Source organism: Amyelois transitella, chromosome 2, assembly GCF_032362555.1.
Source record: "Amyelois transitella isolate CPQ chromosome 2, ilAmyTran1.1, whole genome shotgun sequence".
Taxonomy (NCBI): domain Eukaryota; kingdom Metazoa; phylum Arthropoda; class Insecta; order Lepidoptera; family Pyralidae; genus Amyelois; species Amyelois transitella.
In genome coordinates this window covers 8,928,087-8,945,619 of record NC_083505.1, presented here as the reverse complement: position 1 = coordinate 8,945,619, position 17,533 = coordinate 8,928,087, and the positions used below count along the sequence as shown (strand labels likewise).

The 17,533-nt window shown below is 37.3% G+C and overlaps 1 protein-coding gene across 5 annotated transcripts in view; it reads left to right on the top strand.

The window, feature by feature from the left end:
• Nucleotides 1–17,533, top strand: part of LOC106133546 (uncharacterized) — a 113,383-nt gene that overhangs the window by 75,868 nt on the left and 19,982 nt on the right. For all 5 annotated transcript variants that reach the window (XM_060946867.1, XM_060946875.1, XM_060946863.1 and 2 more), the window contains 9 exons: nt 5,225–5,440; nt 5,974–6,102; nt 6,317–6,434; nt 6,666–7,364; nt 7,450–9,014; nt 9,675–9,817; nt 10,826–11,029; nt 13,566–13,689; nt 15,085–15,269. In XM_060946867.1, coding sequence (XP_060802850.1) covers nt 5,225–5,440; nt 5,974–6,102; nt 6,317–6,434; nt 6,666–7,364; nt 7,450–9,014; nt 9,675–9,817; nt 10,826–11,029; nt 13,566–13,689; nt 15,085–15,269 — 3,383 coding nt within the window. The remainder of the gene's footprint in view (nt 1–5,224; nt 5,441–5,973; nt 6,103–6,316; nt 6,435–6,665; nt 7,365–7,449; nt 9,015–9,674; nt 9,818–10,825; nt 11,030–13,565; nt 13,690–15,084; nt 15,270–17,533) is intronic.

The window sequence follows — 17,533 nt, the reverse complement described above, 5'->3', positions numbered from 1 at the left end:
TCAATATTGACTCACAAAATTGCTTTAAGTTGGTGCAGCCGATAATAGTAAAAGCTTATTTGGAATGTCAACCTTAAAGCGTGTGGTGAGGAGTGGTATTGCTTCCGGGGGTTGTTTGCGAGGTGTTGTTACAGCGGGGCGCTTATTGGCATGTCCTCGCCGTTTCCTTCCGAGACGGCGCGCCACATAGGACATGTCGGATTTTACTCCGCGACGACCCCTTCATAGCGTTTAGAAAGCATTTGATAAAATGTGCGGTTCTGACTACTCTCACTTGTTCAAATTTCCAGATTTATCGCCCGTTTTTGTCTTTTCATAGACATTGAAAGTGGCGCACTCAAATAAAAACCGGCGAGACGAGTTACTTTCATAAATATCGAATGATAACTCGGAGATGATTTAATAAGCTACAATTGCAAGTACTCAAGTAATGTTGCCGTATTCTGGGTTTGACCCACGTGTAGATTCAAAATATTTGGGAATCACAAAGACTAAGTAGAGTTGAAGTTCAGGTGGAGTAAAGCGCCAACTAAGTCTAGGTCTAAGTACGCTTTAGAACCGACGTTGACTTGGTAGATAAACTATCTCAACTTATTATATAAGTATAAGTTTATTATCTATCAAATCTTATAAAATGTTGGCGTTTTTTTAAACATAAGCTATCAGTCTATTTATTAGGTATATTTTACTGAACAACTAACAAGCATCAGCAAGTCATTAAATGTATTCAATTTGATGTCACCACAAACTTTTATCAACTTTAAATCATCCTAATGTTCTAACTATGACATTATCATCATTCTCTTGACGAAGTCGTTAGCGAAGTTGTCGACTTTGTTAACCGTTTAAGGGATGATCCTGTAAATTCTAGTGTGACGTGTACCGTAGTTACGGGAACGGACGTGGAATATAAAATATTTGAAACAGCTTTGATGCGATGACAGTAAACGCCTTTCCTGATTAATAAAACTGGAAATTCTTCTACCTGTATACGTACATATAATCACATCTCCATCCAAAAGGAAGACAAATCTAACAAAATTGGAAAGACTGAAAGGCCAGGTTTAGCTGTATTATTTTAAAAGATAGAATAAAGAAAAAAAACACCCCGCTTGATACTCACCAAAATACACGTAAACAATGTAGTTCGGTTTACATATTTTCATTATTTTACAGTTTTCGCCTATTAAAGAAGGAAATTAATATAGCAATAGGTAAGTACTAGGCTGTTCTTAAAATAATTACGGATACCTAAACTTTTTATGGCATATTTAAGGAAGTAATCGGGATGGCTGAGTTATCAAGTTAGTCAAGGCTCAAGTCTCTCCCCAAGCTATCTTAATACAAATTCTAATCTCCATTTCGTGATCACAATTCTCATTCGCCAGCCAGCTAAATACCTGAACTGAAACTCTTCCCACCTCTGCATTCTACACTAGGTGTCTCCCACACTCTCCAGGTCTTTTCGAGACGACCATAAAATTAATTTTCATTTATTTGAACCGAACATACCATGATTAAAACGGGGACGTCCTGGCGAAGGTCTAGTCAAGAGTACCCTTGCATAAAGAGAAGCGACGAGCTTGCGTAAAGAGGGTTATGAATGTGATGAAGCGAAAGAAGTACATGCAGGGATCAAGGCGAATGGAACAGATAAATGATTTACTCACTAATTACTTATTTCCTGTCTACACACAGATAATATAACCTTTCTGCTGGGTAGCATATCCGAACCTTTTTTAAATCAAATAATAAAAGACTTCATTCCATTAAATTTTGTTGTCCAATTAAACATGTGTGCGTCACCTCAGCTAGAATTCAATTCTAATTTCGAACAAATCCCATGAGAGGCAGGACTGAACATTAACAACATAGGAACTCTCAACAACAACTAATTGGCCAAGTTCGGTGCACTTTTAAAACTAGTTGAATTACGAGCTCAAACTGGAAACTACCACAAACTACGAATTATTCGGTACTTCGCAACTTATCGCCCGACTTAAATTCTGATTAAATCTTACATAATTTTCTTCCCGAATGTTTACACTCGATCATAGCTGGAAATTGAACGGAAATTAATATAGCTTCACAGGTTATTATTTCGTTACTTTATAGATTTTATTAGTATCAATGAAACTTTTTTTCAACATTGAGATAAACTGCCTTTTTTGAATGAACACCATCCTTACTAGACCTTCTTTAGGCATAGTTTAAACAGACTAAAAGTATAATTATTATTGACAACTTATTAATTTGAATTTCTACTTTGGAAATGGGTTACACAACCTATCACATTTTTTATGTAATCTATGTACTTACCAAAAAAAGTTTACAAAACGTTAAGTACTTATATACTTAACTCAATTCTGTCTACCCCGTCAGTGCTAAAAACGATGTGACCTACAGATGAATGAATTTGTAAAGTAAAGGATTTTTTCAAAATAGCACATCGCATTATGTTTTTCCAAACCAAACATACCTATGTTTAGTTTAGAAAAATATATTATGTATATATCTGTGTATTTCGTTTAAACCATGACTTGCAATATGTACAAGCGTAACAACAAATCTACACTTGTACGGGCGCGTGATTGATCTACGATTTTTCCGTATTGACGTATTGCTGTTAAGGGGACGCCTTTCTGTTTGGTGCGGCAGACGAAGGCATTCTCCGGGGTCGACGGCCGGGGGTGTGCCGGGGGCGCTTTACACTTCCACCTCGCTGCACTCATTTCCGCATAAATAGTACCTGCCCCGCCGTATCAAGATGTAGGCCTAAGAGGCTGTAGTGACGTGCTAGACATTCATTGACTGGGTACTGTTTTTATTTTGTATGGGAGTCAATAAAAGTATTTTCGTCTGTAACTTTTGTTGCTACTACTTTATTTAATCATGCCTCGAAAAAAAGAATCATCGTAAGTAAGAATAATATTATCATTATCAAGATATAATTATCTTAATTATATTAATTAGTTATAGGAGTAATGATAGTATGTATCATTATTTTCAAATTAAATTATTTACACATTTTATTTCTAACCACTCTTATTTAAAAAGAAGTCAACGGTCTAATAAAAATAACCGAAAATTTCCCACACTCAAACACCATGATCTTTTAATCAATCAATTCCTACAAGAACGCTACTTTAATGAACGGCTAAACTAATTCGGTACATGTAACTAATGATCGAAAGTCACTGCCAGTTAAATGGAGAAATGCAATTTGTAATCTCCCTTAAAAGTTCCGAATGGAAAGACTATGGGTGAAATAAAACAAAGGATGGCACGCGCTGGCATGGCGGTACTCGTGCTGAGTGCTCTGCTTTGTGGCGGCGGCGATACAATGCGATACGCCATATATATATGTCTACGCAGCCCTAAGCCTGCCTACCCCACCATCTACCATTGGTGAGCTCCTTTATACTGAGCGGAAGTAATTGTTCGTCATTGCAGGTGGAACATTTAACACTTACAAACTTACACTTCCATGAAATTTTGAGCAAATAATTTAGTTACAATTTTTATCGAGCATTTTGATCACACGATTGAAATTCATCAATTTTCAATATCTGAATTCTCAAGAAATTCCGAGTGAATCAGATTAAATCGGTAAAAGTAGAGGGGCTGTCGGAAGGTACGTACGTACCTATAGGATCGTACTCGAGATTATTACGGAGGTGAACATTAATGAACCTCTCGATCGAGGTCAGAGATCTCCCGAAAAGACAAGCCCGTTCAAGATAACGGCTTGCAGCTACCACTTTTAATTATTGAGATTTTTTTTAAATTTTATCAATCATTTATAATGAATCCACATACATATGTCAATGTCGTAGCACCCTATTTTGTTCATGCATTATTATAGCTCATGGCATTATGCATCCTCTACATCATTTCTACCTTGAATAACCTGATTGCCCAATAAATATCTTATAATTCTTTTGCAGTAATGGTAATCCGTTGGTACCGTGTATATATATATGTATATAGGTAACTCATGAGTGTTCCAGTATGACTTAATCCACTGGATGAAGAAACAAAATAATTATTTAAAAACACAGTTAAACATTTATTCATTTGCGTTCTCACAAATACAAATGGAAAAATATTCCGCAAAGCATTAAAGTATTTTTAAGCATTTCATGAATTATATTGAAAGTGTTACAGTATATTGAGCAAATATAGAGGCGGCGGCGGCACTCAGGGAAAGCTTATCGAGATGGCGCAAGAGCGGAGCACCTCTTCTTTGAAAAGGGTTGCTTTGTGCTTGCCACTAGAACCACTTTGCTGCACTAGGAACACGGTGCCTTTAAACATAATGAATATTCTCTTAGAGTACGCCCCGTCAGCGTAGCTTATAAGTATTTTCCGAACTCCTGATATATGCAATGCAAGAAATATCACCTCACCTTTTGCATTAAAGTCTTTTCAGTCCAAAATAAGATTGCCAATTCTGTGGAAGCTTTTCTGTGCAACTAGCTGCACCCCCAACCTTCGCCGCCGTGGGAATTTTGGGATGAAAAGTACTTATTATGTTATTCCAGATTATATTCTACCCATTAAAATTCAACAAAATTCGTCCAGAAGAGTTTAAGGAACAAACCATCCACCCATTTTCACGTCCAAATCTTCTTACAAACTTTCGCATTAATAATATTAGAAGAATAGTAGACTATAAAAGTAACTGAAATGGGTACTGCCTATGCCATATCACTTCCACATAATGAAGATAAGTTGGCTGATCATGTTCATGTGTCACGATTTGTATAACTATATATACTTTGTATATTGTCTAACTCGGTTCTATTGGCGCAGCGAGAGGAAGCGTTCTGTCGAGCGAGCGAATGGTGCTCATGAAGGAAATGAGTTCAATTTACCATTATCTCGGGGAATTGACTGCTACGACCTCGTCTCGCTCGGCGCTACTTGTTACACTTATTTAGTATAACAACCCAACTAGAAAACTGCCGAGGAAATTGTAGTATTCAAAATTAGGTTCGCCAACCAATGCTGCCTAACGATTATTCACGTGTACTATTTGTTGATAAAAGTAGTCAATTTCTTTACCTACTTTAAACAAATAAAAGATCGTCACTTTTGTTTTTTAAACTCATTACAGTTTATAAAGTCCTAATTTATGGTTTAAATCAGAATAAGTTCTAATAAAACTGCTAAAGTGTTATTTTCTCTTTATATCTCACATTATGTAAAACTTCAATTTCAGTGGGTGCGACGACGTACAGCGCTCCCTGGAGCTCCTGGACCAAGTGCTAAGCGAGTACGACGAGGGCGAGCCGCGGTCGCTGGAGGCGCGCGCGCCGATCACCCCGGCCACCCCGGCCACGCCAGCCACGCCCGCCACGCCCGCTACCGACGACGACTCGCCACTCGCTGGACACACCTCTGAAGACGATGGCTACATGAGCATGAACGGCAGAAGGTAATTTGAGTAAAATATCAGCGTTGATAGAACTACTGGACCAAGTCTTGCGCGAGTATAACGAGGGCGACTCGCGGTCACGTGGCGCGTGGCGATACGCAGTCACTCCTCAAACCTCCGAAGCTGATGGCTACATGAACATGGACGTCAGACGGTATATATCTAGTATTTTCAAAAAGAAATTCAAACTCGCCCACCAGACACGATTTATCTCCTAAAAGACAAGTCTGAACCATCAAGGCTGCCACGCTCTGCTTGAAGAATTGCTTGCACCGGAAGAATCAGAAACACGTTGTATGCTATTTTCAGTTTGCAGAACGTTTATGACAGTTTGGTGCTTAGCATTCAAGGCTGGCCCAATGTACGATATTTTTGGCCTATCTCTGTTCGAAAACACTGATTAACTAAATGAGGATCTACACAAGGCTCTGGCAGTTCGAAACTTTTTAGACAAAAGAATATGAACTTATATTTTTTATTACTTATATTTGATCTCAATAATGATAAAGTACCTAATCACATTTCAATTTCAGGACCAAGTTCGCGTTGGGTTTCCGACCGACAGAGGAGCGCGAGGAGCCTTCCCCGCCTGATCCGCCGTCACCGCATTCACCGCCTCCGCCTGAGGAGGCCCAGAGAATAATCTCGAAATTGTTACCGAAGTAAGTATGCCTTTTACACTTTTCATCTTCCACTTGGCGTTAATTTTGCTTACACACTAACCTCTCTGGAGAGAAGGCCGTGGTGCGATCGTGCGATCCTAGATATAATTCAAATATATTTACACTTGAATTAATTGTATCCAACCTAAGCAATAAGAACATTGTATAACTAAATCGTTTTATTAAAATACCCTTATTTTTGTAATCATTTCAGGGTTTCACCAGCAAATTCAGCAAAACGAACCTCTTCAATTGAACATCGTGAGGCGGAAGAAAAATTAGATTCTATAATCAGTATCAATGGAATAACAACTGCCACCCAAACCACTTTTGTAAGTATTTTTAAAATCCTAGTTTTCTATTAACTACTCATTCAATTGAAAGATCAGTTACTTTCTTTACAATTAGTTTTTTCAAGACTATTGCAACTTTTTTTCAAAGCCTCATTATAAAATCTTTAGTTAGTTAGAAGTTTTGTTTGGCCCTAACCATGCTTCTGATGTAATCTTTCATAAACTTTTTTTTTGTACTTTTTACTACCGGTTAAAATTATTCTATTTCAGCCAAAAACAAAACACCAACGTCCATACGGATGGGAAAAAGACAACGACACAACGAATGGTTTCCATCTACAACAACCACCGGCACAATCTTTCCGTTTTGCATCTCTACAGCACGGAGCCAGGCCACCACCACCCGACGGACTCCCCACCTGGCTACCTCCACGACACAATGCAGCCCCAACTAATCAGAAAAAATCACCCAGTCTCGAAAATGCCCCAGTCTTTCCCTTCATGGGATTCTCGAGTGAATTCAACGACAAGCCATACAATGAACACCCAGTTACAATCTATCCAGGTCCAAATAAACAATACACTAAGCAACTACATTCACCTACATATAACATACCGAAATTATCACCCTCGAATTCAAGGAGCTCAGACAAGAAAAATGCGAAACGTGACAATAGGTCCGATGGTGAAATGCTGTCACCCAAAACAAAAATACCTCCCCGTACTCTCGCCGGTTCTATGGAAAGGCATAGAGAAGTGTGTAGAGGATCCTCGGAGGATGTGACGGAGGGAGGCAAGATGAGAGGTTCGAGTAGAAGCAACGACGACGAGCACTTTTCGGATGATTCGCTAGAAGAAGCGTTCCCGCCGCCGCCGCCCGCAGTTACTACGCCTTCGAAGCGCAATTCCATAGCTTGGGAAGTGTCACTCGATGGTGATGATCCTCTGTTAACCCCTGGAAGCACTAAGGTAATATGAAGTGATATTATATGAATCCAGTTTAATAAGGTTAAAAACCTGATTAATGATACTCATAAACATGTTGCTATTTCAGGTGATTGGAAGAAGAAGAAGAAAATCTGGTGACCACTCACATTCGAGTACAAGTTCAATACCGCAACGGGTAGAAGACGACTGGGGCGATGAATACTGGCCGCCGCCGCCGCCACTTACTCAGTGTGAACCTCTTGCATCTCCTATTACTGACGGGGATAATGATAGTAGAAGCCAAGATCTCGCCTCTGGTACATACGTCATACGCAAGGGCAAAAGTCGAAAACAGCTCCCGAGCTTCAACAAAAATGGACACAAATCAATAACCACAAGCAATCTTATACATAGTCATAGTTTGAATAGAAGTTTGGACACCGACAAATCAATTGATGGTTCGAGCATATCTATCAGTGGCTCTGGCTCCGTCGGGTCCTATAATTCTAGACCTAGTTCAGATTTAAGCTTACCACAATCCCGTTACAGTGTAGATTTAAATTCAAGGTTAAGTCGAGAGCTCAATACACCCAATTCTAGATATAGCATAGATCTCTGTACCCCAAATTCTAGACTGAGCAAAGAATTGACCTCACCTAAATCGAGACTTAGTTTAGATCTCAATAATGGCCCCGATAGATACATAACGCAAGAATATTTTGGTCATAGTCCTAAAAGTAGAAAAATACCTAATGATAAGAGTACTCATTCGTCGAAAACTAACGTGATTCAAAATAAATTATCACCGCAGAATAGATTTACTGATTTCAAAAAATATTCGTCGACATTTGACAATATCCAATCATTGATAAAAGAAGGCAAAATCGAGGAAACCACGCAATCGGAATGTAATGAAACCGTAAACGAATTGACAACGATGCCACCGAATATGGTAAGAGTGGTGTCACTACCGAGTCTCGGGGTTGATGCTGAGAGTAACAACACCAGCCGCCAGGCTCTTATCACCACGGTCGAGGAGGAGGAAGACCAGGAAAGTGCTGAGCCTGAGTCTAGCGGTGAAACTTCGCCATTACGAAAAATCGAAAACAATATTAGCGCTATACTAAGTCAAGGTCGGGACCAAAAACATTTTACACCGTACATACCTAAAGACTGGAATATTCATAAGGATGAATACTGTGATGATGTATCTAAAGATATATTAGAAAACAATTTCCGTTATAGTTCTAGAGAGAGACAAAAAAGACATGATATACAGAAGTCATCGAGTCACAATGAAATACAGAACAGGTCGATAGATCGTAGGGATCGATCTTCAGGCAGACGATCAAACAGTATGCATAAGTCGACGAGTGCCAAGGACGTGCCAGTTAGTTTAATGAGACAGCCATCTTCTTCAGATTCTGCTGTATCGAGTGGTGGTGATTTCCCTTTGAATGTCCAGATTGTGGAGCATTCATACCGACATAACCCGTTACCTCCGTCTCCGAATTTAGGGCACGATATGGGCCCCCTGCCGCAGACCCCAGAATCACCTAAATTCCCTCCACTACCACCTTCTCCTGTACAAGAAGTTGAAGATGAATATACAGAAATAATGCAGCCGACAGAAAAGAGACATCCGAAAAAAGCTGACACATTACCGACGCCTACAATGGAAATAAGAAGAAGGTAATGTTCAATGCAATCAATTATATTAATTAGCGGAATTAATGTTCAGCAATAATAATATTGTTAAACAAAATACAACGTTTTATACCATGGATGTAATTTAACTTTTTATATAAGCCTCAATTCTACCACTAAGCCAAACAGCTGAGCGTGGCCTATCAGTCTTTTCAAGACTCCATGGATGGCTCTGTCTACCCCGCTTGGGATATAGACGTGATTTTATGTATGTATAAGTCTTGCATGTTAGTTTATACATACATACATACATATAATCACGTCTATATCCTCTGCGGGGTAGACAGAGCCAACAGTCCTGAGCGGACTGATAGGCCACGTTCAGCTATTTGGCTTTAAGATAGAATTGAGATTCGAATAGTGACAAGTTGCTAGCCTATCGCCTAAAAAAAGAATCTCAAGTTTGTAAGCCTATCCCTTAGTCGCCTTTTACGACATCCATGGGAAAGAGATGGAGTGGTCCTATTCTTTTTTGTATTGGTGCCGGGAACCACACGGCACGGTTAGTTTATCAATACAAAAAATTGTGCAATAATTCTTGGAAGATGTTGTCTTTATTTTACTTATACACTTACCATACAGAAAACATATACGTTTATATATATACAAGCGTTGATGTCACTACATTTGCTGATTTCTTCTCAGGCCTTCGGAACCCCCCGCAGTGCCGCCGCACCGCGACACAACAAACAGTCTCAAGACGAGATCCATGGAAACCAGTTTTAATAAGAACAGAAGGAACAGCAATTTCAAAACTGGTTCTACAGACAGAAGAACTTTGCCTACAGGTACTTAAATAATACGAATTTAAATTTGTAAATTGGACGTGTAAAACAACTTCTCCATGGATGTCGTAAAAGGCGATAAAGAGAGCAACAAAATTCATCTATAGCCTATTTTACCATGAACCTAAGGATAAAAAGTTACTGATTGAAATGAATGTACTTGATTGAAAAAAAATTGGAAGTAGACATAGATCTTATTTATAACCCGAAGAGTGAACGTACTTAGCGTTTCAAGTGATTTCCAATGGAACTCTTCAAGACTGTCCCATTCGATATTAGCTGATCGAAAATGTAGGCACCGAAAATGTTGGTCTAGGTATACAAGAGATTATCATTGATACTGTTCGCTTTATTTTGGTTTGACACGTTGTTTTTTTTTACAAAGATACGTGAAATAACGGTATCTATAGCTATGAGCATAAGATATGATTTTTCCATCTTGACCATAACTCTCCGATTATGTCATTGAATTACTTTTGACATAATCTAATCATCCGAATATGTTATCTCCTTTCATATTTTCCTTCTAAACAAAGGGCGATAATGGAAGCTTGTGATGTATAGGTACATACATATTTACCACGTTCAGCTATTTGGCTTATTTATAGAATTGAGATTCAAAAAATGACAGGTTGCTAGCCCATCGCCTAAAAGAAGAATCTCAAGTTTATCCCTTAGTCGCCTTCTACGACATCCATGGGAATGAGACGGAGTTGTCTTATTCTTTTTTTATTGATGTGGAAACCACACGGCACATTTTCATTTTCATATACTATTTATAAAATAATACAGGTTTATATTTTGATAGCAATTCAACGCGAAAGTTAAAAATCATAACAAATTAAAATTAAATAAAATTATCAAAAATGAACCAAATGATTCTCCGCTCAGCATTATATCATGTGTAGGATTACTATAAGTGATATGATAAATAAATTAAAAAAAAATCATTTTCATTCACAGAATGTAACAAAATAATATTTTAGATGTGATGTTGTAATGGTCTTACAGATATAGGGGCGAGTGGTGCCCGCCGACGCACTCTTCAGCGCCAAAGCAGGGACGCCGTGGCAGCTGGACGTGGGCCTCTACAGACTTCTGCCAGCCTGCCCGAGACCCCAGTGTTCGCTCGCGGCTGTGACGTCCCGAGGACCCCACCCAGAAACTCCACGGGACCCCCGCGGAATAACACTATGAATTCAATACAGTCAATAGGTCAGTTTATCTACAAAAAATATCAAACTGTAAAATTATTTCGAGAGCAAGATTCGCAGTTAATTAATTATTCAAGATTGGTGTGTTAATTTTCAAACATTACAGACAAATGTTTGAAAATTAACATACATAAAATACTTCACACACGGCAGCTACATATACGTAATAATATTATTACATATGAAATTGGCGTTTGGTATAGTATTTTTCAAACATTACAGACAAGTGTTTGAAAATTAACATATATGAAATACTTCACACACGGCAGCTACATATCACTACATAGTATAAAACAAAGTCGCTATTTTAGTCTATTTGTCTGTATGCTTAAATCTTTAAAATTACGCAACGGATTTTGATGCGGTTTTTTGTAACAGGTAGAGTGACTCAAGAGGAAGGTTTTTATGTATAATAACATTTATAATTTTGCACCCGTGCGAAGCCGGGGCGGGTCGCTAGTAGGTAATAATATTAGGTCCTTACATATGAAGTTGGCGTTTGGTATAGGAGGAACAAAATGTCGAATATTTTTTAATATAATAGGTATCTATATATATTTAATTTAATCAAAATAAGAACCATTATCATTTATGCACTTTTGTCATCACATAGGTATTTCATTAATCCCTTTACTAAAAAAAACATTCGGACGGGAACTTCGATCAATTATAAAAAAAAAAACTAGATACACAGATCCATACAAAATGGAAGAAAATAGTGTCCGAACTGCAGTAAGTACGTACTTAGACATTTGTATATCACTTCAAGTACCTATTACGAAAAAAGTCTCAAAGACTCAAAGAGTTTAATCAAATTTAAACCTTATCTACTTGTAATTTGTAAGTAGTTTGAACATAAAACCTATTTATTTTGTTACATATTACCTTTGGTTTTAAACACAAGATAAAGCAATAAATTATTATGACACGCGCTGCTACGTAGAACAAGGGATGAGTGATGTTACCTTTGTTTATTTTGCAAATATTTTATCTGGATTGGGCGGTCATTTGGTGAGGACAATTTCTTGTTGTAGATTGTGTTTCTAGTTCCTTTATACCTGATCGAAGGACGGGAATAAAATAAAATCTTGAAGGCGGTTTGGACTGCCCTGTCGGAGTTGAACTTTTCCCTTGGAAGAAATTATCCAAATTTCAAAAAATGGTAATCTGTTGGAGCATGCTCCGGTAGTACGGTGGATGCCTGAGACATTCCAGTTGAAGCTCCTCTAATTTGGTAGCTGTTGTTGTGCAGTGAGTGGTCTGGCGTTGTCGTGAAGCAGCAGTAAGGTGAAGCGATTGACCAGCCTCGGTTGTTTAGCAGCTAGCTTTTCAATCATAGTTTGCAATTGCTTAGGTACAATAGACGTCTGTCGTAATCGTCTGGCCAGATTCGAGAAAACTGTAATGCACGACACCGGCACTAGTCCACCAAAAGCTTACAAGTAACCTTTTTTGGGTCAATTTTCGCTTGGAGCAGGATTGCGATGAGCGCTTCCGATTATTCTTCCGATTATCGAAGTAATCCACTTTTCATCACAGGTAATGATTTGATTTAAAAACTCTTCATTATTGTTCCGGCTAAGTAATGTAACGCAGCAGTCGACACGCACGCGTTTGCCGGTTTGCTTTCGTGAGGTATTCGTGAGGTACCCGCCTTTCAAGTTTCTTAATCTTCCCAATTTGCTTCAAGTGGATTAAAATAGTTTTATCACTAACACCGAAGCCTGAAGCTAAGTCGAACGTGGTTTGCGATGGTTACGGTTCCAAAATAGCTTTCAATTCTTCATTATCAACTAGGGTCTCCGGCCGTCCAAGGTGCTTGTTCTGCAGCGAAAACGTTGGAACCCAAAACACACTTTTTTTGCAACATGACCGTTATACAAATCAATAACCCTTCGAGCCCTTTCCGCAGCACTGGTGCTACGGTGGAACTCGTAAATAACGCGATATTTCAATTTTTCCATTTTGTAAACTGAGTGACAGAAAGAGAAAAATCAAAAGAAAAAAATTAATGACGGTTAACGAAACACAAATACATGTGTAAATCGCTGTATACATTTTAATTGGAATTCCCAAACAAAGGGGAGAAATTTGGGATTAAAGTGGTCAGTATAAGAAAACGCCAATTTCACATGTAAGGACCTAATATTAAGATGAAGAGCGAAATGAAAAAAAAAACATTTAACACAAGTCTCGAACTTACATCGAGGCTAACTCAATCTGTGTAATTTGTCCCGTATATATTTATTACTATTATTATACCTTTATTTTGAAACATCCTTATACATCTCAATACATTGATGAAATTGAGATTCAGATAAGTATACTGGTTGCTAGCTTATCACACTGAAGAATCTGAAGTTTATTATCCTTTTCCTAGAGTGGCATTGCGATATTCTTTGCAAAATAAATATTATTTACTTTCAATGATATAACAAATATTAAAAGTATTGTTAAAAACCTGTACAGTCACATTTCATATACAGATAATAGCTACCTATACCTAAAATACTACGATATTTCTCTCCTGCAAGCAGGCAGCAGTGCGACTCTGGGTGGCTACGGTCGAGGATCTGTCATGGGCACTGGCGTGTGTACCGGGGCTGATCTGCTGCGTCTTGGAGGACCGCCAAGGGGCTGGTATCCACGGCAGAGGCATCGGTAAGAACGGTTTTGATATAGAAGTACTTTTTCTTATGAATTAACCAATATATGTCACCTTAGAAAGATAAATCGGCGGGTTCTGCCCCCGTAGCATGGCACACGCAACGCCAGACGCCAACGTCAAAAAAACAAAAGGGAAGCGATAGATTTTAATGCTGCGGAATTTTGACTGGTGATGTTTAAAGAATACCTATTTCTTCTCTTCCGTGACGTCGGCCTCTTACATATTCATTTCTCTGGAGAGGAGCCTAGGGTGCACCTTCAAGCATAATCCTTTGAGTTAAGCCAAAAGGATGATGATGAGTATAAATAATACTTTTTAGTTGAATAAAATATAACCAAGTTTTTACTGGTTGACTAATTTAAAAGTAGAATACTAATATAAATATGTTCTTTAATTGCTGTGGAGCTATATCTACACAAAAAAGTAATACGCAATGATAATTATTTTTCTATTCCTGTAGTTTCTGTAAAATTTGATGAATGAGACCTACTTTATCGCAGATGGTCTGTCTCGTTTGGATATTTTTCAGTTCTGTAGGTAAGTATACTCGTAATGCCTCCTTGCATTATCTGCTCGTATCGCTTCCCTCATTAATCACCCGAAATAGATATCTGCAGTATAAACTGATAACAGAGATAACAATACTTATAACTTATAATCAGGTAAATAGGTAGGTCATTCTTTATTTATTACTATGACTTATGAGATTACTTGTGAAAGTTGCTCATTTCTTATTTTTTTTGAGATTCACTTTTTTTCTTCAAAATAGAATCATGTTCAGATAATACGTAGAAGTTAACCAGTTCGGGTTAGGAATCAAACATGAAAGCCTAAACGGTAAATGGCCGCGGTAGGATTTGAACCAGTTCAATTTGTCGCGTATCTTAACCGCTTGCCTTGCCCACCGACAATCTGATAAAAAATCATCTTTGTCTGAATGTAATCTTATTATTTACGTTCAAGGTTAAAGCGTATAAGTGTACTCTGACCTAAAACAATTTTTATGCGTCTTCCTTAACACAATGAAAGATAATAATTTAAATATTCTTGAAATTATTCGTAACATTTTAGCCACATTTACCAATTTCTTGTTTTAAAATCATTTTTTCTTTTTTGTGTTCATTGAGGCCATAACAAAGTTCTGAAATATTTAGAGGCCACAATTTGAGAAAATATTTTATCCAGTTATCACCACTGAATTACCAAAAATATCGTCAATCTAATTGATGTATCATTAACAATGCATAAGTAAATAATATGGGGATACTGTTATAATTCCAGTTACCTGAGACCTCACAGTAATCTGAATTACACTTATTAAGATAACTCATGCCCTTGTAATAATTGAGTATAACCAAACTAACTTTGCTTCACTTTGGTCACGGCAGGCCTGCATCAATCGAGCACCTAGACCGCCTAACAGCCTCAAAGACTGCAGCAGAACACCCCCAGTCGTGGGAGACCCCTGGAGCCCGCAAACCTCTCACACTGCCACCAAACTTAACGCCTAAGTTCTTCCAGAAGTCACCAAGAGAGGCGCTCCGCAGAGTCACAAGCTTACTAATACGGAAAGGTAAGATCAACATGTAGATAAATACATATTTTACTTATGAAGAAACTATCTTTTGCCCGCAGCTTTGCTCGCGTAAAATTACAATTTAATTTATTCTTTCCCTAAGAAAGTCTGTATATGTTGTATATGTTTAATCTGTAAGAACGCTTCTTGCACAGTAGTTTTGACTGGAAGTTATCTTTCAGTCAGTTATGAAGGCAACGTGTTAAATTTAGTTAAATTTCTGTTGATAAGAACAGTAGATGATACAAAGGAATAAGGCAGTGTCTGACATGAATAATGCCATCCACAAACAACAGAGAGGCTTAAGGTCTTTAAATATTAGGGTGCTACTTATATCAATAGAAACCTTTCCCAGTGAATACGTGTATGCAGATATCAATAATTAATCATACTGGTGATAGGTAAAAAAATGGCATTGAATTTAATCAAATAATTATAGACAAGTAACTGTATTCTACATTAAAAAAAAAAATATATATATATACATACATTTATATATCAAGTAGGTATATCCCTTACAGGGTAAGTATAGCCAACAGTCTCGTAAAAGACTCGAAGGCCACGTCTTACTGGATGGCTTGATAAAATTGAGATTCATGTAGTGACAGATTGTTAGCTTAACACTGTTTCAAAGAAGAATTCCATACAAAAGAATAGGCCACATTCATATTATTTTAATATAAGTCTTTACGTAAAATCCTTATGGTATTTTGGATCCTAATGAATCGCAATGCCATAAAATAAATTAAGTAATATTCTTTTTCCATTTTCCTTGATGTGCTGTGGAATTTCTATAACGTTCGGCAGATGGCGTTAGTAGTCTCAAATGTAGTTGAATTTCAGAAAATTTTGTTTTTTTATAAATCGGGATAAAAGTGTGTAATATTATTATTACAAAATTTATAAATACTGAAAATACATGTTACAATTGAATACTTATTCAAATATTACCCAATACTTACACCGAATAGTATACCATAAGGAGCATGTAATACTAACGACAAGAATTCTAATGTAAATAGCCAATCCAAAGGTAGTAGTAACAATAAGGCGTTAACAATCGCTCAGGGGACCTAAAAAGTTGGATGCACAATAGTGTAGAGCATACAATAGTCGATTCTGTTACCTGCGACATCAGTATGTGCATAATATGGTAAGTATCGGCGTCGGCCGGGTGCAGTGATTCCACAGAGTGATTCAGTCGCCCTGTACGACCACTGTCATCGGTGTGACTCACCGTGCTGTTAGGGTTGTCGGCAGATTTATGTCGAGACTTTTGCGTGGTAGATAATGAAATTATAGAAATTAGCATAATGGAGACTTGTTTAACTGTTGTTTTATAATTTTTCCTATCTATAAATTTTCTGTTTCTTTCTCTAAATAAAAATGTTCAAATAACTTTAGAAAGGCGAATTAACACCTCTTTTCGAACGAATATACTGTTGCACGTTAGTAGAAAATTCTCATTGCAGGATTATTTTATAGCAAGACTAGCTGTTGCCCGCGACTTCGTCTGCGTAAATTTTGAGTCGACTGATTTTCATTATTAAAAAATAGGGGTTGGTGATAGAAGGGTATAAATTTAGGGTTGAATGTTTTTTTAATGCGACATAATAAAAAAAATTGTATAGAATTATAAAAAAAATGTTAAGGGTGGACAACCCTTAACACTTAGGGGTATGAAAAATAGATTTTAGCCGATTCTCAGACCTACTGAATATGCATGTAAAATTTGGTTAAAATCGGTAAAGCCGTTTATATATAAAATTCTCGTGTCACAATGTTTGTCTCCGTACTCCTCCGAAACGAAAAGAAGATAAGGATAAAGTAGAAAACTTGTCGATTATGCCGGGCCATACTTAGGTAAAATGCGAAATTAATAAGTTATTACTTAGGAGAGATTTAAACCACAGGAACAAACTGTACAGAAAGATAAAAGCGTTATGCAAGAAAAACAAGTTTCTGATTTCTATCCCATACGACAATCATATGTGAATAGGCTATTTGACTGTATTAAAAATATACATTTCTTTTATGTCATCAGTCTTAATATTATTTTTTTGGAGCGATTTGTAATAACGCGAGATAAAAATATTGCATTATTTAAACAAAATCCGTCTCAGAAAATTAGGTTTTTATATGCAGCTGTCACGTGACTAAAAACGAACGTGATTAGCTATTTCTATTATGACATCAATTATCCATAAACAGACTGTGGATCGTACCGTTCCTTAGTGTTTTCTATTATTTTTCAAGATTTT